The sequence below is a fragment of the Pavona decussata genome, unplaced genomic scaffold (genome assembly GCF_977016875.1).
Source record: "Pavona decussata unplaced genomic scaffold, jaPavDecu1.1 SCAFFOLD_89, whole genome shotgun sequence".
Classification (NCBI taxonomy): Eukaryota; Metazoa; Cnidaria; class Anthozoa; order Scleractinia; family Agariciidae; genus Pavona; species Pavona decussata.
The window spans coordinates 538,522-563,533 of NW_028145506.1; the positions used below are offsets into that span (position 1 = coordinate 538,522).

At 37.3% G+C, this 25,012-nt stretch overlaps 3 protein-coding genes across 4 annotated transcripts in view; 2 read left to right on the forward strand and 1 right to left on the reverse strand.

Moving 5' to 3' along the window:
* Window positions 1–24,902, forward strand: part of LOC146474420 (uncharacterized) — a 39,822-nt gene extending 14,920 nt beyond the window's left edge. Inside the window, exons 6-8 of the mRNA XM_085117006.1 lie at window positions 1,679–1,812; window positions 2,131–2,605; window positions 24,342–24,902. Coding sequence (XP_084973132.1) covers window positions 1,679–1,812; window positions 2,131–2,289 — 293 coding nt within the window. The 3' untranslated portion in view covers window positions 2,290–2,605; window positions 24,342–24,902. The remainder of the gene's footprint in view (window positions 1–1,678; window positions 1,813–2,130; window positions 2,606–24,341) is intronic.
* LOC146474421 (uncharacterized) lies at window positions 3,742–24,902 on the forward strand. Of its 2 annotated transcripts, XM_085117007.1 has the most exons (7): window positions 3,742–3,820; window positions 8,052–8,306; window positions 10,110–10,215; window positions 11,269–11,393; window positions 16,659–16,713; window positions 22,515–22,648; window positions 23,626–24,902. In XM_085117007.1, the coding sequence occupies exons 2-7, from the start codon at window positions 8,088–8,090 to the stop codon at window positions 23,782–23,784; spliced, it is 798 nt and encodes a 265-aa protein (XP_084973133.1). In that variant the 5' UTR covers window positions 3,742–3,820; window positions 8,052–8,087; the 3' UTR covers window positions 23,785–24,902. The 2 variants fall into 2 exon arrangements, with proteins under 2 accessions (XP_084973133.1, XP_084973134.1); XM_085117008.1 differs by lacking the exon at window positions 3,742–3,820 and having other exon boundaries at window positions 8,008–8,306.
* On the reverse strand, window positions 3,855–7,474 carry LOC146474422 (uncharacterized). The gene has a single exon (XM_085117009.1). It carries the CDS (start codon window positions 5,325–5,327, stop codon window positions 4,578–4,580), a length of 750 nt encoding a protein of 249 aa, XP_084973135.1. The 5' UTR covers window positions 5,328–7,474; the 3' UTR covers window positions 3,855–4,577.
* Window positions 24,903–25,012: the final 110 nt, after the last annotated feature.

Genomic DNA, 25,012 nt, shown 5'->3' on the forward strand with positions numbered 1-25,012 from the left:
GAGGAAAATGACAGACCTTCTGAGCAGACAGAGCTTTGTTTTGCTTTTGTCAATCTATGCTGTTTCTTAATTCTCTTTTTGTAAGCTCACTAAAATGTGTGCGTAAGATTTTCAATATTTACTTAACATTAAAGTAATAAGAACGAAAGCTACATCGCTTTTCACTCGTTCCGAAACTGACAAGCGCTTTTCAGTTTGCACTAGGATATCAGAAAATCAATACTTATAAACGCTTTTGACTGCAAACAAAAGAGCTGCTCACTCGGTCGTTCAGCTGTTCATCTAGTTTTGCGGGTTCGTTCTCTCGGGTTCTCGTTCGCTCGTTTTCGCCGGCGAGCGCTCGGTGGACCGTTTGATCATTAACTCGGTCATTCGGCTATCCGTTCGCTCGGGTTATTACGAAGGAATTCCTCTACGTTTTAATACCTATGGCTGTCATTCTACAGAGAGAGACTTCTTCTTTCCCCACTTACCTGACAGAAAAAGGCTTGACGAGAGGGAATTTCAGGGAACATCTTAACTTATTTTTGGGGAACAGGGGATAAACTCCAATGTTTTCTAGGGAACAAGGGAACGTGTACCCCCCCTGGAAGGCCCTCTCTACTGGCTTACAGGTCCACTCCTCATTCGACAACTGGGAAAAGCCCAGCTGAGTTGCTGTTTAGAAGAACACTCAAGACAAAAATGCCTGACCCGACCTATGTGGATGAGGAAATAGAGGGGAGCAACCAACCAGCCAGGGACCATGACGCTGAGAGGAAGCAGGTTAACAAAGATTTCACCGACAAAAAACATCGCACTGGAGATCGTGACGTGCGCGGGGGAGATACTATTCTGCTGGAACAAAGACGAGAAAATAAGCTGTCGCCTGTGCATGAGAAGGAGCGGTACGAATTCCTGGCCCAATATGGGGACCAAGTTGTGCTAAAATCGCCACAGGGAGTGCAGTACAAACGGAATCTGCAGCACATCAAACCCTTTAATGTTCCAGAGAGTCAAGTAACATTGCATCAGAAACCTGGATTTTCAACTGAAATGTCATTGCCCCAGGTTAATCCTACACCCGCTACGGCAGCTGCAGATCACAGAGGAGCAAAAGCTTCAGAGATACCATTTTCAGCTATTACAGAACCACCACCCCCAGAGGTTCCTGTTCCCAGTGCTAAGGAGGACCCATCCCCGCTGAGGAGGTCCGGAAGAATTCCTAGGCTATTCCGAGTTTTGAACGATTATGTTTTGTAGTGAACTCATTTTTATTTGCCCAGTCACTGGAATGCTTTTATGTGACCAGGGACAATTATAGCATTAAGTACAAGGACTTTGCCGAAGTAATATTTTTCAGCTTTGAAATCACTGATGTTAAAATCAAATAGACTTGTATGTTACATATTTCATTTATTTTGTTATGTATCACTTAATCATCACTTTATATGAAATTAATATGAAATACTGTCATCTACCTGGATGATAAGTTTGGGGAGTAAATGTATCTAGTGCGATTGAGTCAGTTCAGTTGAGTGAGTCAAAGTAATTTTGCATTAGCTTTGGTTTTGTCATGTCTGCCATGTCATCATGGCATCATTTGCCATGTCTTCATGGCTTCATTCATGAGTACTGATAATTGACCTGATTATTCAAACTGTTTTTGATCATATTGTTGATTATGATCTTATTTCAGATGAACTTATTGCTGCCGGCGAGTCTGGAAGTTATGATCTGGTTTTTATAGATGCTGATAAGACAGGTTATGACCAGTACTATGAGAAATCTCTGCAGCTTCTTCGTAGGGGTGGACTCATTGTAATTGATAATGTGAGTGATGAAAAAAACAAAACAAAACTATACAGTTAATTAGTATTAATAACACCAGTAATAGATCTAGAGGCCCCAGGGCTTCTGTTTTTCTGAAAAAATTGACCCAAGAGGACGGGAGGTGGGCGGGGGGGGGGGGGGGGAGAGAACTTTTGAATTCTGAAATGTTTTATTTTTCATCCTTAACCTCATGCAAAGTGCTGGATCATCACTTAATATGAAATACTGAAATAATGGTTGGGCTTTTAACTTATAAATATTTAACAAACTTTACAAAAATGCGTTGTGCTAATGGTCTGTTATGTATTTGCTGTACAGGCTCTGTTGAATTTAAAAGTTTGCAATCCTGAAAAAGTGGCGACAGATGAAGATACAAGGTCAATTCACAACTTAAACTTGAAAGTTCACAAAGACAGTCGTGTTGAGATGTGTTTGGTATTGATTGCTGATGGTGTTAGTATAGCTATGAAGCTATGAATTACATCATTTAGCACCCAGAAATTAACTAGCATTTCATAAAATGTAATTCTTGGTAGCCAACTTATTACTGAACCTGTAACTGATGGTTGTATATTCTGGGCGGGGTCAGATTCAAGAAGCCCCCCCCCCCCCCCCTAATTAAGTTAAGATGAATCCAAAGTATTGTTCCTTTTCTTAACTTTCGAGAGCTTCTTGAATGCGGTCCCTGGATTATGAGAACTATTAAAACTCAGCCTTTTCTTGTCTCGATTTTCCTTATATTCATAAAACTAAATTGAGTATTTGTTTTTATTAATTTAAGTAAAGTTGTTGAGTCAAACCTGCCTTGATTCAGAGATGTGATCAGAAATATATTACAATTATAAAGGTGATGGCAGTGACAATGATAAAAAATCTTTTGTATCTCTATGTACACCTTTTTTCTTTCATTATCTGGAAATACATTTTCATTAGTGTTAAAAATTAAATCATTAAAGCGAATGTGTAATCATTGTATGAAAATAGACAAACGTTTTAATTTTCGGTGTCGTCAATAAGGCGTTTTACATAGAGAAGAACGTTCATTAATGCGAACATCAGTTCAATTTAATGGAAATAACAAACTTTTTATTAAGAGAATGAACAAACATTAGACGCTTCTCACTGTTCTTTAACGAGGAAAAAAATTCATTACAACAAAGATACAGTCAGCATAACAATCAAGCAAGTCTTAGCTCTATCCTTCAATCAACTCCCCATTCAAACATCGTGGTATATGTAAGTCTGCATAAACCTAAACCGCGCTGCACATTTTCTGGCAATTATCGTGTTCACGTTTCTCCTCTTCTCGCCGGGATCTTCAAACGCCCTAACTATCCTTTCACGGTGCTCAATTGGGATACGGTTTCAACGAACTCTGTGCTCCATTACTGCGAAACCAGTGTGCACATGTACAGCATCGTTTTTAAATTTAAGCATCCATATAAATCCATTGGGAAATTAGTCAGAAACCACGTAACTAAAAATCTTTTGTAGTTGAAATTTTATTCGCGCAATGGAACGTTATCGCTAGGTAATGAATCTTAATTCGCACTGAAGAATGTTGTTTTCGATAAAACGCTATTCTAATTGGCCTTAATGAATCTTCTTTTCGATGCAAAACTCCTTAATGACTCTGCCACAAATTGAAATGTTTCATTTCCTTGTTAAACTGATTATACATTAATTTTATTGACCAATGTTTTCGCGCTAATGAAAATTTATTTCCTGATAATGAAGGGCAAAAGGTGTATTACTGAGCAACCCGAGTGACTAATTAAACTCTTGCGGTATGATATCTACCATAAGTAAACAGTGGGTTTGAGACAATGTTGAATAGCTTGCATGTAAACTAAGTTTCGCTCCGTTGGATAAAGATAAAGGGTGTGTATTTTGATTGGGATGGTTGAGCTATGGCATGTCACATTTGTATTTCAGTGATATAAATACAGCCTTAATGCCATCAAGTCCTCTTATTTACTTGAGGACCAGGCGACGACGTATCTAGAAGGTAAGTTCAATCTCTAATAAGAAAACATTATTTTCGCTGCAGTCAATTTTAGTGGATGCACAAATGAAGAGAAGAGTTGAGGAGTAACCGTTTAGTTCCTTACCCCCTTTTACCTCAGTACCCCTTTGATGTGCTTTTCAGCTAAGCGTTTCCATAATAATGTCGACACTTGCCTGTAGGGTATTTCTCACCCCCTAGCTAGTATGATAGTCCTTCTAAGATAATCATATTGATCACTTGTCTGTAGAACATCGGTATAATTTTTCAAATGAAACGGTCCGCCAGCATCTAAAATCAGTATTTTCAATTGACACGCGCACAAAGAAAAGTCACGACCGTTGACTCGCACCTCGCTTATGAATCAATTTTAATAATAGCTCTATCCTGATGGGAAAATAACGGTACATAATAATGCTTGAACACTACATTGTCTTCAATGGAAGCAGTGCCAATTATCACTCAGTCGTAATTTAACGGGAAATTCTTCTAATTTCATTAAATCCCTAACAAATTAAACTTACTTTAAATCGAGGACATTTTCTTTCATTGCCGCAAAATCAGTAGGGGTCTGCTATTTCAGAACCTCGTGAATCTCGTCATGTGAATTAACTTGTTTTCACGTGAAGCACAAAATAAACGGCTTCTATACTTTGAAGGATAAACAGTTTGTCAACATGTCGTCAAAACTGGGTTCTCTGAACGCCGTAGTAAACGGTGATTGCGGAATAAGTCGCAGCCTCGAGGAGCTATCTCAGTACTACATCGGCCACTTGCAAGATCCTTGTGAGCACAGTTCGCAAGCGGTATACAAAAATAATAATAATAATAATAATAATAATAATAATAATAATAATAATAATAATAATACGATCCATTCCATTCCAGCGTTTCCACTTCCAGTTCCCTCCCACAATGCTCTCCAAAATTCGCTCGCTTCTTCAATATCTTCAAACGTCCTCCTTTCGTCCTGTTGCCCTTGTAGCAGTGTGCGATCATATCTTGGTTTCTCGTTTTCTTGTTGTTTTTCAAGCATTTTTCCAAAACAAGAGTATACGCTTCCGGGATCCTGTTGGAATTTCCGTTTCACCTGTCTGGCCTCACATAGTTTTTTCCTCCGCACAAAACTTCTCTTAAGCTTTCTCAACTTGGATTTTTCTCTTTCCATGTAACTCACTAACGCCGCCACCGAAATAACTTTGCAAGATTCCAACAGTTTCGCTTGATTTCGCCTCCCTTTTCTTGTGATCTTCCCATTGGAATTTACTCTTTCTATCTCGGCTTTTGCAATAGAAATATTCTTTCGAATCTCTCCAGCCTGCCTCTCATAAATCTCTCTCTGCTTATCCTCCGCTTTGCCTTTTCCTGTCTGAGAAGTGTTCTTTCTCGTCCATCCTTTCGCTATCAAAAACGCTGCCACAACTGCATACAAGACACAGTTCATTAACCATAGATGAACAAAAGGATGTTGAGCTGGGTCGATGGTATTATTCTTGTTGTTAAGCTTCATCAATTCTTCCACGGCTGAGCTGATGTTATGATTAGAAGTTAGAAGTTTAATTGTATGGACTTTGGTCGTTACACTGATTGGCTACGGCTGGCCGCCCAATCATTGTTTAGGTAATCTGAGCATCCAGAAGTTTTTACTGCCAGTGTGCGATCACTGGTTGGGCTAAAGACTACTCAAGTCTTAGAGAGAATGCAGAAGGCGGTTTTATCGGCGACGCTGAACATTGCAAGAACTTTCAAAGTAGTAACATGATAATGTTATATTATACCAAAATTGATAGACCAGCCATGAATAGTTATTTGTATGAGTTTTAGACTTTCAGACATCTATTGTAGACTATGACTTTTATATATGTATATATATTTTATTGATTTATTCACGCGCTATTTTAAGTTTAATTTCGCCTGGCTCACAGGTTACGCTACGCGCCCTGTGTTGCTTTCTTTCTTTCTGTGCATACAGATAGTTTCGCAGCACATAATAATAGCAATAATAATAATAATAATAATAATAATGATAATAATAGTAATAATAATAATAATAATAATAATAATAATAATAATAATAATAATAATAATAATAATAATAATAATAATAAGGATTTTTACGATTAGAAGTTCGGAGGTTAATTGTAAATTTGTAATTTGGTCGTTACATTGATTGGCTACGGCTGGCCGCCCAATCATTGTTTAGGTAATCTGGGCATCCAGAAGTTTTTACTGCCATATAATAATAATAATAATAATGATAATTATAAAAAAATCTTTATTAACACATTTCAAGCTATTTACAAGTTAAAAGTCAGTTTAACGGGACTATCTGTCTGTAATTCGACAGACAAAATTTCTTACTCTGTGAATATTGCTGGTACAGAAATAATTCTAGCGTCTTAGTATACATTAAGACAAGGAAAATACAGGAAAAATAACATTTGGCTGTTCCTGAAAATATTCGAACGTTGAAAACTTGTGCGCTTTGTTTACGGGCTCGTGAGAACCGTGCGATAGAAATAAATTTCGTTGCTCGAAAATAGAACTTTCAAAAATTTTTTCTCCACGAAAATGTATGCTATAGAAACGATTAAACTGTCTGTGTAAAGCTATAGACAAGTAGAATAGAAAAGTAGAAAAAAATATTGATTCTTGCTTACGATAACACTGATTTCTTTGAAAAAGCACTTGCGACTTCGCTACCATATGCAAATTTCTTTCATGCGTGAAAAAATATTTGAAAAGTCTTAGCTCTGTGAATATTGCTCCTACAGAAGTAATTGTGGTCTCTCTGATAAGCGTTAAGAAAAGGAGAATACAGGAAAAATAACATTTGGTTGTTTCTGAAAATATATTTTCGTCAGCAAAACTTTGTCGTGTTCACAATCACATATTTAATTATATATACCCGTGCGCTAGAAATGATCTTTGCTGCTCCAAAACAAACCTTTCAAACTTTAATTTCTCCACGAATAAATATGCTATGGAAATGATTAATTAAACTATCTGTGTAAAGCTAAGATCAAAGAACATGCAGAACAAGGAAAAAATATCGATTGTCGGCTGGTGGAATTGACAAACGACTTGCACTATCATTGGGAAACTGGCAGGCGCTCCTTTTTCCCCTCGCGTGTCTCCCTCCCTCGCGCGCCCTATATTTTTATGCGCCTGCCACGCAGGCTTGAAGCAAACGTGCATCATCGGAGTCAGTGGGGGGCGGGCGAAATGGCTCGACGAAAGTTTTCAAGCTCCTTCGCCCGTTCTTAAAAGACTTTTTTCGAGCCATTTCGCCCGCACCCGACCGACTGCCCCTGGGTCTCCGAGGATGGCAAATTAATGTGGAGATCCCGTGTTCAGCATGTGGAGGGTTAGGGTTATGGTACCCTACCACGAATTATGCACCTATCATCGGCCATCCCCTGGGGGAGGGGACCCCGGGCAAGGGAGGGGACTTTGTAAAGGATCCTGTCGAAGTTCGTAATTTCCCCCTCCTTAATGGGGACAAAGCGTAGTCAAAGTTAAGAAATTCCCCCTCCCAGAGGGGTATCATATTGAACAGCATGAAGCCAAAGCAAACTTAATTAAGATGGCCCAGCATACCTGACTAGAAAACAGTACTTGACTTAAAAATAATAAGCAACAGTGTTCAGGTCAATTAAAATTTTACACAACTGCTGCCAAAACTACAAATATATATACAAAAAAGGTTATTTTTTACATGGTTTTCACACAATTTCAACATTTCATCTTGCTGCATGGCCAGCTTATCAATATTATGTGTTAAATCGTGGTGCTTATACACAGTACCTACTACCCCTGCCAACCTCATTTCAAGTGTCTCTCCTCTTCAGGTTGTACCTCTGTTGTGTTGGCTTGAACTTTCACGGAATGTTTATCACAATACTGACGACTGTTCGAGTCAAGTATATTCTCTACAATTAAATTGTCACATGGTAAGAATTTGCAGGCAAACAATAGATTAAAAACATTAGTGAAAGAGCTGCACAGACTTGTCACTCTTAGTTTACAAAGTCCCCAGTTTTCCCCCTGGTGCAAAGCTTTTGGAAACCAAACCTCCCTCATTTCCCCCACCTCCAGGGTAAAATAATCGTTCAAATCTCCCATAAAGTCCCCATATAAAGTTGTATTTGCCCGGGGTCCCCCCCCCCCCCCGGGGATGGACAATGATAGGTACATTACTCGCTCGTGTTTAAAAAGTACTTCATGTATCTAGGTGCGAAAACGAACTTACAAGGGCCTCGCGTTGGCAATGTCGTTTCTCAGCGAAAACAAGTTTTTATTTGGCGCTGTTGGGATTGCTGTATCGTCTGCGGCTGCTGGTTATTTTGTAGGCCATTATCTTAAGCAAAAATGCTCTTACGCGGGAAGCACAGGAACAAAGCCCACGGATTTAGTGAATGCCGCTGCTGTCGATTACTTCATGAAACATGGTCTCCGTGAACCTGTGCCACTCAGTAAACTCAGGGAGGTAAGAATTTTTGTTTCTTTAATCTGTTTAATAGTATTTAAATTGAAGCTTAATTTGGGTTAGGGTTAGGGAGGCGATTGTATCTAGATCTGATTTTTGTTTGTGATATAAAGAGAACGGCATACAAGGCATAACCACCCTCGGACTTTCAGTCGGTTTTATTAGACGTTGTTTTGCCATCATTTTCCACCGAATTTTACACAATATAAAAATACTTTTACTCGGTGGAAAGAAAATGGCGATGACACTGTAAAATAGGGTGGAAGACCCAAGATGGCTATTGTTGGTAAATTAAAGGTGTCGAAGGTTAGGAGACTCAAACACCAGTTCGCGATCGCTTACATTGAACTTCAACATGGGCACATGTTACACCGGTGAGGGTAAAAAGGAGGAAAGAGTTTGCGGAATGGTATGTGGAATGGCGTGCGGAATGGCATAATTATGCGAAATACGATTTACGCGGGGAACTGAAATTAACTGAAGAGCGCATCTGTTTTTGCGCCAATTTTATAAGAGCAGCAGTTTTTTCGATGTTGCGGACTATTAAACAACCAAACAACAGATCGAGGATTAGAAAATATACGCCTGGGATAGAACATGTCTGATCGCTGGTTAGGAAGTGAGAGTGAAGAAATCGATGAAGTTTCGCATTCAAGGAACTAAGAATAAATTAAATTTCTAGTTGACAAAAAGAACGTGGCAGCGAGTAGCCGAGACAAAAAGCAACACCAGACTGGAGAAATAACATCAGTTCAAGGCCAAAACTATTATGTGAGAAATTTTAAATTTAAACTCGGTCATTTTATCAGACTCTTTGACGGTTACAATTTGTACGACTCATGGGAGAAATATGTTCTACTTTTTCTCACCTTACATTTTCGTCGAGCGACGAGTACGCAAGTCACTGTTGAGCTGCTGAGCTAGCTACCTAGCTATTTAATACGGCGATTCAGGTAGCTATAGTTCAGTTACGCGTTATTGAACTAAACATATCCGTCTTTAATTAAGGTCTTTCAGTGCCAGACGTCCCAACCTAAAATTAGATTTAAAAGCGAAAAAGCCTTAGAGCAAAAAAGCAGATGACAAGTATGGTGTCTAATTATCGACATTGGTTGTTTGAAAGGTTGTGAAACTATTCTTATCACAAATGCATTTTGGTCAAATTTTTGTTCATTTTCCCGCTCATGATAAATGAATTATCGAGCATACAGGATATGAGAATTGATCTTTTACCGAGGGTTTAAAAAAAAGAAAAATATGTTTATTATTTGCCCTCGGTAAAGGATCAATCTTTGTCCTGAGAAGACTTCACGCTGCCACGTTATTTTTGTCAACCGAAGTCGCATGGAGTAAAGTGGACATGAAATTTAATTTACTACGGATTTACTCATAGTTCCTTGAATGCAAAAACTGTAGAGACTATAAACAGTTTTCATCGCTTTCTTTACCCTCGCTTCTTCCAAATCAACAATCAGACGATCAAATCCTCGAATTGTTGTTAATATTTAGCAAGAGTCCGCAGCGTCAAAAAAGCTGCTGCTCTTATAAAATTGGCGCGAAAACATGACGCACTCTTCAGTTAATTTATTTCCCACGATAATCGTATTTCGCATAATTATGCCATTCCGCACGCCATTCAACATACCATTCCGCAAACTCTTTCCGCCTTTTACCCTCACCGATGTTACACATCCTGTTTGTCTGTTTAGCACCAATCCCTACCCCCTTTGTTGGATGTGAAATTTGTTCCCTCCCCCAGAAAAAAAGGTTAATGGATGTTTATTTGTTTTATTGACAATATAGGCAACTATGAAACACCCAAAACACCGTGCCATGGGTAGTGCTGATGAATCTCAACTAATGAGGTTGTTGATGCGGTTAATTGAGGCGAAAAAGGTTATTGAAATAGGTAAAGAAGAAACCTCACTAATATAATTTATTTAGGCTAGTCTTCTAGATAGGGTAAAACCCATTACATGACTTTTTGTGTGTAATTACTATTTCTATTACTATTACTATTACTATTACTATTACTATGACTATGACTATGACTATGACTATGACTATGACTATGACTATGACTATGACTATGACTATGACTATGACTATGACTATGACTATGACTATGACTATGACTATTACTATTACTATTACTATAATTACTATTACTATTACTATTACTATTACTATTACTAATAACTTTACTAATTACTGTTACACATACAATTGATGGAAAATATCTAACATATAAATTTCACTCTCATTGTTATTATCCAAGGCAAAACAATAAAGAGTGGTTAAAATAACATTGACAGACTTTAACAGAGTCAACTGTTTGTATTGAGAAATTTATAAATTCTGGTAACTTGTGATAAGTTATATTTTGGACACTGTTGCAGGAAGTGACTGCATTTACCAAAATGAAGATGCACATGTTTCATGTTCTGTGAATAACAAATCAGGGGCGGGTCCAGAGCAGCTTCCAAAGGTTTACGGAAAATGGTCGGATTTTTGAAACAAATAGATATTTATAGAGTCAAAGAGAATTCCCAGGTTTAAGTATGGAAAATGCCTGTCAGAGTGACTTGAAAACCCAGGAAATGGTACTTTCAGGAGTAAAAATCTTCCCCCTAGAGCTCTCTCGAACCTTGAGCATTTGGTGCTTGCATTATTGGAAAACAGTCACAATTTTTTCCTGGGTCCACACCTGTAAATTATGCATGTTTGTGTTCCTAAAAACTGCAAGTGGATGCAAGTTTTTCTAGTTCTCAAGCATTGTTACAGGTTATTTTTCAGAACATGAAAACTTTTTTCCATTTGAAAAAGAAAGAAACTAATTCAACTTGTCTTTGATTTTGTTACAAAGTTAATTATCACCAGGGCAAGTTTGGTTTGCTGCTGAGTAAGATAGATAGATAGATATTGTCATGTAACATTGCTGTTTGTATTTCGATTATCTTAGGTGTGTTGACTGGTTATAATACCCTCAGCATGGCCATGACACTGCCCCCAGATGGCAAAGTTGTGGCATGTGATATAACTGATAAGTTTATGAAAGATGTGAATTCCCAACAGTACTTCAAAGAGGTTAGTCCAACAAAGACCTTTATTTTTCCAAATTTAATAAAAAATCCACTTGTTGTTGTTGTTGTTATATCATACTAGAGCTATGTAATAGCATATAATAGTATGCTATCTTATCTTTAGCACCATTCACATCAACAAAACATGTTTCATTAAACCAGGTTTAAAAAAATGGAAATTGGCAACAAAAAGGTGAAACATTGGCTTTGACACTTTAACTTAATATGCTTTCATTTGTGCTTAATCTGTAGTTGACAAAAATCCAAAAGCAGCTTTTATGAAAAAAAAAAAAAAACAATTTTAAACAAGGCTGAATCCACCAATGATTATACCTGCTAAGTCTTTCCATATCCTATCAATTTAATATTATTGTTATAGCACTTAGTTTTATACACGGTGTAAAGAAAGAAGCAGCTTACGTGCACTCCTTTTTTTCAAGAAAATACAAACATGAATCTCATGTTTGCCATTAGATGTAAACACAATTCCAAATCTCTAAAGTTATATAACAATATTATTTTCCACGTTTCTTGAACGTTTTCTGATGTACGTAATCAGCTTTTAATACAGTTACTAACATGGCCTCATCAGATCATATGTCATATCTGATCTGATGAGGCCATGTTAGTAACTGTATTATAAGCTACGTACATCAGAAAATGTTCAAGAAAGGTGGGAAATAACTGTTATATAAAGAGATTTGGAATTGTGTTTACATCTAATGGCAAACATGAGATCATAGACCCCAAGTGACCGCGCCAGGCGGGTCTGGCCCACATTTGAACGTTTAAACACGCTGACCCGCCGCGACTGAGTAAAAATCCGCATTTGTGTTCAAGCTCTGAATTTTTGATAAAATCAGCCAATTCCTAAAAAAGTCTTAATTTTCATGCCGTGATTCCTACAAATAACAAATAAATGGCTCGTAAAACATATTGAAAAACTACACGAATTGCACGAAATGGCCATCTTAGAGACCCTAATTTTCAAAAATTTCTGTGGGGGCATGCCCCCAGACCCCCCTAGAAGCTCACGCCTTTGGCGCTCGCTGCTAGCGCCTGTGGCGCTCTTAACAACACATATGACCAGCATTTCGGGTTCTCAAACTTGGGGTGTATGTGGGATTCATGTAATTGTTTGTGTTTTCTTGAAAAAAGGAGTGCATGGATGAGAATTAATTAAGAGCAATTCTCCAGGAAAGTGAAGCAAAGTTGGAAATGAAAATTTTTAACCCCCCTTCATTTTTTGTGTGGAGGTAGGTTACCTGGAGGGATGAACAAAAACAGCCATATTTGGATCGGCAGGTGCGTCGTTGCCATGGAAACCGCACTTGATCATGTCGGCCTGAGGTCTATGTTTTGACCAAAAAATTCACTCTCAAAGTCTGGTTCTCGAGTGCATGTGAACCAATTCAAATGAAATTCATACAGATGGTAGAGCCACTCTCCCAGTTTATGAAAATTACCGTTAGAGTATTTTGGGTTCTATAATCAAGAAGGTAATTTTCGCATTACTATGTTGTCTGTCAGCCATTTTGACAAGCAGGAAAAACAAGCACAACCATATTCGTTATTTCTCCGAAAGTACTCTTTCCACATAAACCAAATTAGCAGCAGAGCTTACATAGATATTGAAATTTATAAATATTATAAAATCTATTTGGGGAAAATTATATTCTGGCCATGGCTGTTGAAGACATCCGAGGCAAGTTGCAAAAAATTGCAAAATTGGAAATGTTGAGGTCTCCAGTATTTGGCTCAAACAGGCTTTAGATAGAGAATATCAGCTTCAGAGGTTTTTTTCTATTCATCTTATCTGTTACCTACATTTGATTGATTAGGTTTTGGCCAACGAGTTTGATGAAATATAAATTAAAACAAAGCCTACCTTGCAACTTTTGGGAATTTCTTCAGGATGCTACTATGGGTCTCTCCTCAGTTCGCTCGCTCCATTTTCTTGACCAAATCTTGCACAGACTCTAGCGGAAAGGGCAAATCTAACTGGCTAGCCTCGCCGGACATCTACTTTTAGACCAAAGATGATGATGCATTAACCCAAATAAAGAACAGTCGAACAGGTCAAATACAGTCGTGTGTCGAGTATCGAAATAATTCATCAATACAATCCATCCAGGAAGTTAAATAGATGCATCAAGATCACAGCTGAGCAAATGCATGTCTGCAACGATTCTGAATAAAGTCTTTGCCTAAATCGAGCCGTACATTCCGTGGTGCATGGTTGAGAAGCGAAGAAATCGTTGTTTACGACCTGTTTACGACCAAACGTATGTAGACCGGAAATGCAAACAGCAAAACTGCTGACCGGATGTACTTTTAAATGCGATATACGCGCTTTTTGTTTGTTTGTTTTTGTAGCTTTAGCTAAAGCGACATTGTCGCAATGGCATTATCTCTTCTTTAGATATTTTTGGTACAATATATCATTGATAGAGGGATAAAAAGACGACTTTTGATCCGCTTTTATGACTGTTATGACTGAATAAAGAGGACAAAATAAAAGCGCTTTACTTATCGTTTTACGCAACCACATAAGCCGACCATGCTTCCTGGGTTTTTTTTTTTTTTTTTTAATTCATTGCTTATTGGATGTTAAGGATGGCCTGCATGTAAGATCTCGGTCATTAGCGTACACATTAGAAGATACGAAGTTGGAATTTTTGACCCACCTCTCCTCTAGAAATAAATAAGTCCTCTCCAAGCCGATAAATTTTCACATTCAGTACCTAATACCTGCCCAAATTTTGGCATTCTTTCGGTTTGTTTATTTATTTATTTATTTTTTGCTGTTGTTTTTTTTTTTTGGTGGGGGGAGGGGTGACCGGAAGTAAATTTGTGCCGTCGATCAAAAACACTGTAAGGGAAATTTGCATATCGTCGTGCGAAGGAAAATATCCTGGTCGGGACAATGGAAAGTTGTTCTCTTTCAAATCCCAAAAGGGACGTTTGTGAGTGTAGTGGAAACAATATAAAACTCAGTGAATGTCAAAGGGATATTTCCAGGCACGTGCAAGCCTACGGACTTGGTATAAACCGTGATGAAATCAGCGACGAAATGGATCTTATTCTTTGCCATGTAGGTAAATAAATGTAACATTTCACACGCGAATTTTTCATTCTCTTGTCACGAATAGTTTATCATGACTGAATTTGTAATTGCATTTTCACAGTCTAAAAAGCAATCTTTTTTTTTTGGGGGGGGGGGGGGGGGGCGTGGGTGCAGCTATTGTGTATCATGCGTTCAATTTTCACCCAAGCTTCAGTTCAGCTTCATTTCCTTTGTTTTTGTTTTCATTCGGTTATTCCGTTTTCTTCCTTTTTTGTTTTGGCTTTCTTCACCATTGCCATTGTGAAACAACCCCATTACAAGAGGATATCATTACACTTACATACGGTGTTACATCCCATTACATTGTGTTACATCCGGTCAGCAGTCGTGCTTCTCGGACTTCCGGCCTATGCGTTCAGTTTATTCACCATTCTAGGCTTGTCGACTATTGCAATATCTGACTCGATTTTAGGTAAAGACGTTACTTTGGATTGTTCAAAGGCATGCATTTGCTTTGTACATTGATCTCGACACATTTACTGTACTTCCTGGTTGGATAATATCGATGAATTTAGGTGTTCGACGGCAGAAATCGCAAGTATCACGACCATGTTTTGGACCTTGTCAACTATTCTTTGTCAAGTGTATGCGGGCTACTTGTATCATCTTCTCTGGTCTGAAACACGGCAAACTGGATATTCGATGGGAGTAACTGTTAGTCTGCGCTAGATTTGGTAAAAAAAACGGAGCGTGCGAAGGAGAGACAATGGAGAGAACAACGCGACGAAAGCATCCTGAAGGAATTCCCAAAACCTTCAAGGTAGGTTTTGTATTAATTTATATTTCATCAAATTTGTTGGCCAAAACCTTATTTACTAAATGTAGGTAGCAGACAAGATGATAAAAGATACTTTTGAAGCTGATTTTCTCTCTCTAAAGCCTGTTTGAGCCAAATACTAGAGCTCTCAAAATTACCAATTTTGCAATTTTTTGCAATTTGTCCCAGGTGTCTTCTGCACCCATGGCCAGAATATAGTTTTCCCCAAATTGATTTTATGATATTTAGAAACGTCAATATCTGCGTAATCTCTGCTGCTAATTTGGTTTATGTGGAAAGAGTACTTTCGGAGAAATTAGGAATATGGTTGTGCTTGTTTTTCCTACTTGTCTAAATGGCTGACAGGGAACATAGTAAGACGAGCATTTTCTTCTTGTTTATAAAACCCAAATTATTGTAACGGCGAATTTTATAAACTGGAAGAGTGGTTCTACCATCTGTATGAATTTCATTTGAATTGGTTCTCATCCACCCGAGAACCAGACTCGTTTACTTTTACTTTTTGAGAATGGAACTTTTGCTCAAAACATGGTCTCAAGGCCGACGTCATCTAGTGCGGTTACCATGGCGACGATACATCTGCTGATCCAAATATGGTTGTTTTTGTTTATCCCTTAAGGTAACCTACCTCCACACAAAAATTGAAGGGGGGTTAAAATTTTTCATTTCCAACTTTGCTTCACTTTCCTGGAGAATTGCTCTTAAGTGTAAACTAATTCTGACCTTTGATGCTAAAGCAAAGCTACTCAATTTTACTGAGATATTGAAAACAACTAGTGGTGATAAACACATACCTGCCAACCCCCGGATTACAAAAATCTGGAGACGTCTAGAAATCTTCAGGAGCAGCCACCAGAACCGTGTTCGCAACAGCAATGAGCCGCCGAGGGCCATGCCATCAAGGCTATATTTAGGGCTTCAGTAGGGGGGGGGGGGGGGGGAGTGAAGAGCCTCTGAAGGCCATGACAATAAGGCTAAAATTCGGCTCTGTTTTACGTTTTCAGATTGCAAACAGCTCAAATAAGAACACTAAATCCACTTCTTCTTTTATTTCCCTTTTTGACGTTTCCCAAATAACGAAAACGGCCACGGTAGGTATTTCCCTGGAGATTTTCGTGCTCTAGATTTGATGAACAACTTAGAGACTCCTGGGAAAACCGGGAGAGTTGGCAGGTCTGTAAACATGGTGACTGTCAGCATTTATGGTCATTTCTGCCACTTGCCTTTTGCTGTAATCATATAACTCGTAATCTCTCAAATGTAAACTTGTGTCCTTCTTGCTGAATTGTTTATATTCTGGATAAACATCAAGCTTTGAACTGAATTTATGACAATGTGTATCATTGAAGTGTGTGATTGTTCAGGCAGGTGTGGAGTCAAAGATAGATTTACGCCTTCAATCTGCCATTACCACATTAGGTAGGTATTTGTCACTGCATATTTTTCTTAATTCAAGTTTAATGCATTGCAGTTTTGTCCCCTCTGAGGATGATGCAAAGTACAGTGGAAGCTCTCCTAAGCGGACACCCTCGGGACGTGAAAAAGGTGTCTGTAACTGGAGCTGGTGGCTTACTAGTTAGGATGGTTCTCATAAGCGGCCACTATAGAAGTGTAAGGGACAGTTGGCCGCTTACAGGAGCTTGCCAAGCTAACAATAAACATTGGAAAATATGCAAAAAAATACCTCCATATTAAATTATTTTTTGTTTTTATTTATTGTCTAATGCAATGCCGCGATGATGGTGATAACTGTAATTAATTCATCGTAACAAACATCAATGTGAGGTTGAATGATTGAAATAAGATTCAGAGGCTAACATGGATTTCCTTTTGGGTGTCAGCTTACAGGAGCTTAAAAAAAAAGGAAAAGTCTAAATCTGACAACCCTGAAAGCGTCTGTGGCCGCTTACGGGAATGTGTAAATACAGAGTTTGTATGGGAGTTCAAATTGTGAAGGTGATCATAAGTAGAGCTGTCCGCTGACGAGAGTGTCCGTTAAGACGCTAGAGCTTCCACTGTATTAAAAAATAAGATTTTTAGCAATGTTACATCATGTACTGTAAGACTTCATAGTTTTAGTGCTTCTTATCTCAAAAATTATATGATAGCTTTATGTGTGAAATAACTGTCAACCAATCTCTACTCTAAGCTTTTCTGTAGAATGACTAGCAGCAATTGTATTTTTTTTTTTTTTTTTTTTTTTTTATTATTGTTTGCAAAATCACATTACTTACATTACTTACAGTACGGACTAAATATATCACTAGACAATACAGTATTCTACCTACAATACATGCTTACTGGTTACTTACGCTACTGAACAAAACAGGACTCTACTTACAATTTAATACAGATAGCCTTAAACATAACAGTAACTAGATTACTTACAAACTGCGGGTTACACGCTACTAAAAAAAAAAAAAAAACAGGAAAGCAGTAAGAAAAGGATGAAATTTTGTCACTGGAAGAAGAAAAAAAAAAAAAAAAAAAAAAGAATTGTGCGTTTTCGTTAATTTAAATTAATTTTAAATTTCCCATTTTTCAACTTTCCATTGTAAGATTAGCGCTGACTTCAATTCTAGAATATTTGGAGGTTTTTCTAACATTTTACATGAGTAGTAATATTTCTGAGTTTGTACAGTAAGGATCTGGAATTTCCGCATTAATTTTGAGTTAGTACTCGGGGGTGGATCATAGTCTTTAAATAGGTACTGTTGTTTAGATGGAGTAAAATTTACTTTGTGCTTATTATTAAACCATGTTAAGGCTTCTTGAAAGAGTTTTTGGCCTGCAGGGCACTCCAGAAATGCATGTTCCAAGGAATCAGCTGAATTACAGAAAAAACACTCCTCATTATCTGCTATTTTAAATCGTTTGAGCTCTTTTTTGGTCACTAAAATACGGTGTAACATTTTAAAGGAGAATTGTCTCAGTTTGTTGTTAGTAGAGAGGCGAGGTATATTTTGGAATAATTTTTGCCATTTACATTCTATATCGGGGTATTGTCTGGCCCAAGTTTTTATGGCTGTTGGTGTAACTTCTGCTTTTTCTTGAAAGAGATGATAATAGTCTTTACATTTCATTTTTGAAAGTTTAATCGATTTGTCCCTAGATAAGTCAAATGTATCACAATCATCGAGAATAAAGTTCATAGGTCTGGGTGTAGAAGCTGCCTTTGATTTGAGGTTTGCTGGAATTGATGCCAGGATTTGAAAATAGTTTAGAAAATTAATTTTTATTTTGTACTTGCGATTAAATTCTTCATAAGTTAGGAATTTTCCATTTTCATTCAGAATGTCTTGAATGTAGTAAATTCCATTTTCGGTCCAACTTTTCCAGAACAGCGATTTACCTTCAATAGTGATGTCTTGATTGTTCCATAAAACAAGGTCACTTTTGTATTTATCTTGGCGATTTAGACGTAATTCCTTAAAGTACTCTAGCATTTCTAAGTAGAAAGACGGTAAATTTTTGTCTAGTTTCTTTATATGATAATTACACTTGAGCAAGAAGTTAAGACCTCCATATTTTTCAAAAAAAGCATTTGGAATAGCTGTCCATGTCCATGTCCGGTTTACCAATTATTACAGTAGAAATAGACTTTACAAGAACAGGAAAAAGCTACGCAGGGCAAATTTCGAAGGTTTTATTGAAGGAGCTCACAAAATCTATATCAACGAGAATTTGACTGCCTTAAGATCACAATTGTTCAAAAAGGTCAGAGAAAAAAAAGGAAGTCAAAACTGGAGAATCTGGACTTTAGATGGCACAATATATGTGAAAACAGATCCTGAAGGTAGCTCTGCTACTCCAATTAAGTGTGAGGCGGACCTTAGCAGATTACGTTGATAGTTTATACTTCATATGTAGCTTAAGCTTAGTTTATTCATTATGCCCGCACCCTTTATCTTTCTCTTCCTCTCGATCGTCGATCACGTTACAAAACTGATATTATTACAAATTTTTTTTGCTTCATTTGCTTCGATGACGGATGGAGGTTTAGGATTTTGCATAGCTTGTTTTTTTCACTTTCGGACGAACGCGGATAAATCCCAGAAGAGTTATTTAAGCGTTAGTGTCCTTTTGTTATTAGCCTTAGTTTAGTGTCAATTATTTTGTAGTCCGTGTTTTGTTTCCTTTTTGGGGGGCCTAATTTTCTTTAGCTTAATTTATGCTCGAATTTTGTTTCTTACTGTTTTGTATAAACAATGTCTAACTTGAAGATTTTGTCACTGAATGTGCGTGGCCTTCGTAAAGCAGAAAAAAGAAGAGCTATATTCTGTTATCTGAAAAAACAAAAAGCTTCAATTTTTTGCCTTCAAGAAACATTCTCAAAGACAGAAGATGAAACTATTTGGCGTGCTGAATGGGGTGGACAGATACTATTTTCTCACGGCTCAGAGCACTCTAGAGGTGTATGTATATTAGTGAAACCAAACGGCTTTCCCTTAGAAACCATAGAAAATGATGAAGAAGGGCGGTATATCTTTGCTAATTTGAAATTAACAACAGAGGAATTATCATTAGTCAATATTTATGCACCAACGGATTGTCGCCTGCAAATTCCATTTCTGCAAAAAATTACCCACCTTTTGGTAACTAAAACCTGTGTTTCTAGGGTCATTATGGTAGGAGATTGGAATACAACGCTTAGCCATCTAGACAAAAGTGGTGGCCTTCCATGGAAAGAAACAATTTATAGGAATGGTTTAGTGAGTTTGATGGCGGAACTTAACTTGGTTGATGTTTACAGAACACTTCACCCAAACACAAAAACATATACTTATGAAACCAAGAGTCAAAAATTAAAGTCTAGAATAGATTACTTCATAATTGCAAAACAATTAATCAACAAGGTAAAGAAAACAGAAACACGATCCTCAATTGCTCCCGATCATAAAGCTGTCTTTCTTAGCCTTGAAATCGATCAAACATTTAAACGTGGACCGGGTACATGGAAATTTAACAACACACTACTGAAAGACGACGAATATATAAATTTAATTAAAAACAATTACTCTTCTATTCAAGAGAAATACAAAGAAATTGAAAGCCGTCAACTGTATTGGGAATTGGTAAAAATGGAAATAAGAAGTATGACAATTGTCTTCTCCAAGAAGAAAAAGTTCAATTTGAGAAACCGTGAAACAGCCATCCAACGTAAGTTAGAAGAGCTAGATAAGGAAATTTGTAATAATCAAAATCTAGACGATGATATTCTAACGGAGTACGAGAACCTTAAAAAAGACCTGTCCGAAATTTATCATACAAAGGGAAAGGAGGCGATGTTCAGATCAAAAATAAGATGGATTGAGAATGGTGAAAAACCAACGAAATACTTTTTTAACTTGGAAAAACGGAATTATGAGAAAAAGATTATAACCCAGCTTAAAACAATAGACGGAGAAATAATCACGGATTTAAGCATGATAAATGAAGAAATAGAAAACTATTACAAAAACTTCCTGACTGCTAGAATCCCACAAGACGAGAACAATAATTTCGACGACAATTTTGCCCGCTTCTCCTCTGATTTACAAAATCCAAAACTAGCTCAAGACGAAGCAAGCGAACTTGAGCAAGAACTGACAACAGATGAACTACTGAATGCCTTAAAAGGTTTCCAACCTGACAAAACTCCAGGTGATGACGGTTTCACGAAAGAATTTTATGAAATCTTCTTCGAATTGCTATGGAGGAACCTCCTCGACTCTTTCAACGAAGCCTTTCAAACAGGCAAACTGTCTATATCTCAGAGAAGAGGAATTATTTCGCTAATACCAAAAGATGAAAACAATCTTATGGTTTTAAGCAACTGGCGTCCAATAACATTGCTTAATGTCGACTATAAAATATTGGCTAGAGCTATTGCAAAAAGAATAGAGACGAAGATGCCCAAACTGATTCATTCGGACCAAACAGGGTTCGTAAAAGGACGATACATCGGTCAAAATGTGAGGCTTTTAAATGACCTTATGGAATTTACCGAATTAAACAAAGTCCCAGGAATACTACTCTTTATAGACTTCGAAAAAGCCTTTGATACATTAGAATGGCCTTTTATTCATCACACTTTAAGATTCTTCAATTTTGGCCCGAACATTCAAAAATGGATTTCAGTACTCTATAGCGATGTTGAAAGCGGAGCTATAAACGGTGGATACATGACTAATTATTTTCGAGTATCAAGGGGCGTAAGGCAAGGATGCCCGCTGAGCCCTCTATTATTCGTCCTATGTGTAGAACTTCTTGCACAAAAAATACGACAAAATCCGGAAATAACAGGTATTGAACTACCTAATTCCATTGAAGCTAAGCTAAGCCAGTTCGCTGACGACACTACATTAATATGTAAGGACACGATGTCATTACGTGGAAGTATGTCAGTTTTGGGGAGCTTTGGTGAAATTTCAGGTTTAAAGCTAAACAGCAAAAAGACAAAGGCTATGTGGATAGGCTCTTTGAAAAACAACAAAACCAAACCCTTAGAGATAGATGTTCCAGCGGACCCAATTAAGACCTTAGGAACCTATCTTTCAAACGATAGAGACAAAAATAACAATTTGAATTTTTATCTAAAAATTCAAAAGATGGAAACTAAATTAAATATCTGGTTGTCTCGCGACCTTACACTTATGGGAAGAACCCTGCTTGCTAAAACTCTAGGAGTCTCTAAATTGGTGTATGCAGCCTCAATGTTGACTGTTCCTCAAGAAGTTATTAAAAGAGTCCAAACCAAGCTCTTTAATTTTTTATGGAAAAACAAAAAAGATAAAATAAAAAGGGAAGTTCTTTTTCAAGAAACAAGTAAAGGTGGCCTGAACTTTCCAAATTTTGCAACGACAGTTAAAGCACTCCGCTTGAGTTGGATTGGTAGACTGCTTAACAGTCCAACTACCGATGCATGGATAGCAGCAATTGTATGGGATAGGTGGATGTGTTGCTCAGTCAGCTGTGCCATGCTGACTGTACCAGCTGCTTTGTAGTATTGAACACAATAATGGCAGGTCCGTGCTGTGCTGTATTGAGATTTGCATTGACTCAACCAGGGCAATTTTTTTTCAAAATAATTAAGGCGCCATTATTGATATTAATTAAATCATTTTGTGTCTTCATGGCTTCACGGTTAAATGCTGATAATTGACCTGATTATTATTTTTTTTAAATGTGTTCTATTCATACTGTTTTTGATCATATTGTTGATTATGATCTCATTTCAGATGAACTTATTGCTGCTGGCGAATCTGGAAGTTATGATCTGGTTTTTATAGATGCTGATAAGACAAGTTATGACCAGTACTATGAGAAATCTCTGCAGCTCCTTCGTAGGGGTGGACTCATTGTAATTGATAATGTGAGTGATGAAAAAATAAATCCCCAAAACTATACAGTATAGTATTACTAACACCAGTAATGGATCTAGAGGCCCCAGGGCTTCTGTTTTTCTGAAAAAATTGACCTAAGAGGAGGAGAGGTGGGGGGACCATTGAATTCTGAAATGTTTTACATTTCATCCTTAATTAACCTCATGCAAAGCACTGGATCATCACTAAAATATGAAATACTGTCATCCACCTGGATGATAAATTCTAGAGAGAACATATAGCTAGGGCGGTTCAGTTCAGTTGAGTGTCAAAGTAATTTTGCATTTGCTTTGGTTCTGTTTTACTATGGTCCATCTTTGCATCAATGTCTCAAACCAATAAGAAACAAACCAAAAGCTATTGTGACTTGCCTGCACCCTTTTTCCTGTGCTTTACGCATTACGCAGGTTGCATGGCAAATTTGCTGTGTACTTTGATTGGCTCATTGCGTTGTTTACGTCTGTTGTGATTGGCCAAAGTAATTGCTTTGGTTTTGTTTTTATGATGCTCCGCTGAAAACTGCTCTATTGACTGTATTGTATTGTGACTGATGGACTGCCTGCCTGCATATATAGTCATGCAATGCTGGGTATCCTGTTATGAACTAGCATCCCATTTAGGGGGGAGTAATAATACTCCTAGTCACTTAATGCTGGGTATCCTGTGATGGACTTGCATTCCATCCAAGGGGGAGTTTTGATACTCCAAGAGAAAAGAATATATTCTAAGTTTGTTTTTCTGAAGTCATGAAATGATTCCCATGTCATCTGACATCAATCATCATCTCAGGTTGCTGGTATTTAACACAAAGTACATGTAAACATTTTTGGGTGCAGTTTATATCCAATGCTAGCCCGTTGTTCTGAAATTTTCACTGAAATAATGGTTGGGTTTTTAACTTATAAATGTTTAACAAACTTTACAAAAATGTGTTGTGCTAATGCCCCATTATGTATTTCCTGTACAGGCTCTGTGGCATTTGAAAGTTTGCAATCCTGAAGAAGTGGCATCAGATGAAGATACAAGGGCAATTCACAACTTAAACTTGAAAGTTCACAAAGACAGTTGTGTTGAGATGTGTTTGATATTGATTGCTGATGGTGTTAATATAGCCATGAAGCTATGAATTACATCTTTTAGCTCCCAGAAATTAACTGGCATTTGATAAAATGTCATATCTTGTTAGCCAAGATATTACTGCACATGTTACTGATGGTTGTGTAGCATTGAAGTGTAGTGCAGTATTCTGGGCGGGGTCAGATTCAAGAACCCCCCCCCCCCCCCTAATTAAGTGAAGATGAATCCAAAGTATTGTTCCTTAACAATAGGCTATTGTTAACACTTTAAAGTCCTAATGCTGACCAGCATCCAATTTCTCATTACGATATTCACTGCTGATCAACCACTCAACCACATGAGAATAATGGAAATGATCACCAAGGACAAGTTGTTTTGATGTGTAAACAAATTCTCCTCACTAGCACTATAAGAAATATTTGAGAACAGTTATGAGAAAATGAATATTGATATCGGGGCTTAACTTGCGAGGGCTACTTGAATGCAGTCCCTGGATTATGAGAGGTATCAAAACTTAGCCTTTTTTTTGTCTCGATTTTCCTTATATCCATAAAACTAATTAATAAATTGAGTATTTGTTTTTATTAATTTTAGTAAAGTTGTTAGACAAACCTGCTTTGATTCAGAGATATCAGAGAGATTTAGAATGACACACACGGCAAATGGCAAACGGCAGGAATGACCATGTGACCATGTTTATCCTACATTTACTGCTTGCTGTTTTCAGTTTCCCAGTAAAATTGAGTAGTTTTGCTTTAGCATCAAACGTCAGAATTATTTTACACTATTGTCATCTATGTACTCATTTTTTCAAGAAAACAAAAACTTGAATCTCATGTTTGCCGTTTGCCGTTTGCCATAAACGCGATTCTAACTCTCTCTCAAAATATCAGAAATATGTTATAATAATTATAAAGGTGATGGCAAGTGACGATGATGATAATCTTTTGTTTTCATCTCAATTTTCCTTGTATTCAAAATCTTAATTGAGTAGTTGTTTTTATTTTTTAAAGTTGTTGAGTCAAACCTGCTTTGATTCAGAAATATTATCACAATGTATTATAATTATTATAAAGGTAATGATAGTCATATTGATAATGATAGCATCAATGGTAGTGTTAGTAACATGATATCTGTGAAATAAAGTCATTCATGTGTTCCCGGTAATAGTTTTTAGTCAGGCTTGGATTGGTTGCTAGTGAGTTCCTGAGTGGGTGCTGTTGCTTTCCTTACAATTTTTTGGGGAAACGCTTGACCAATGACAGGTAATTTGATAT

Bases quoted from the DNA above. Each gene is read 5' to 3' on its own strand.
- LOC146474422 (XM_085117009.1), bottom strand. From the start codon at position 5,327: ATGAAGCTTAACAACAAGAATAATACCATCGACCCAGCTCAACATCCT.
- LOC146474421 (XM_085117007.1), top strand. From the start codon at position 8,088: ATGTCGTTTCTCAGCGAAAACAAGTTTTTATTTGGCGCTGTTGGGATT. The intron at 8,307-10,109 runs GTAAGAATTTTT...TTGACAATATAG, and splicing joins CACTCAGTAAACTCAGGGAG to GCAACTATGAAACACCCAAA. The intron at 22,649-23,625 runs GTGAGTGATGAA...TTTCCTGTACAG, and splicing joins GACTCATTGTAATTGATAAT to GCTCTGTGGCATTTGAAAGT.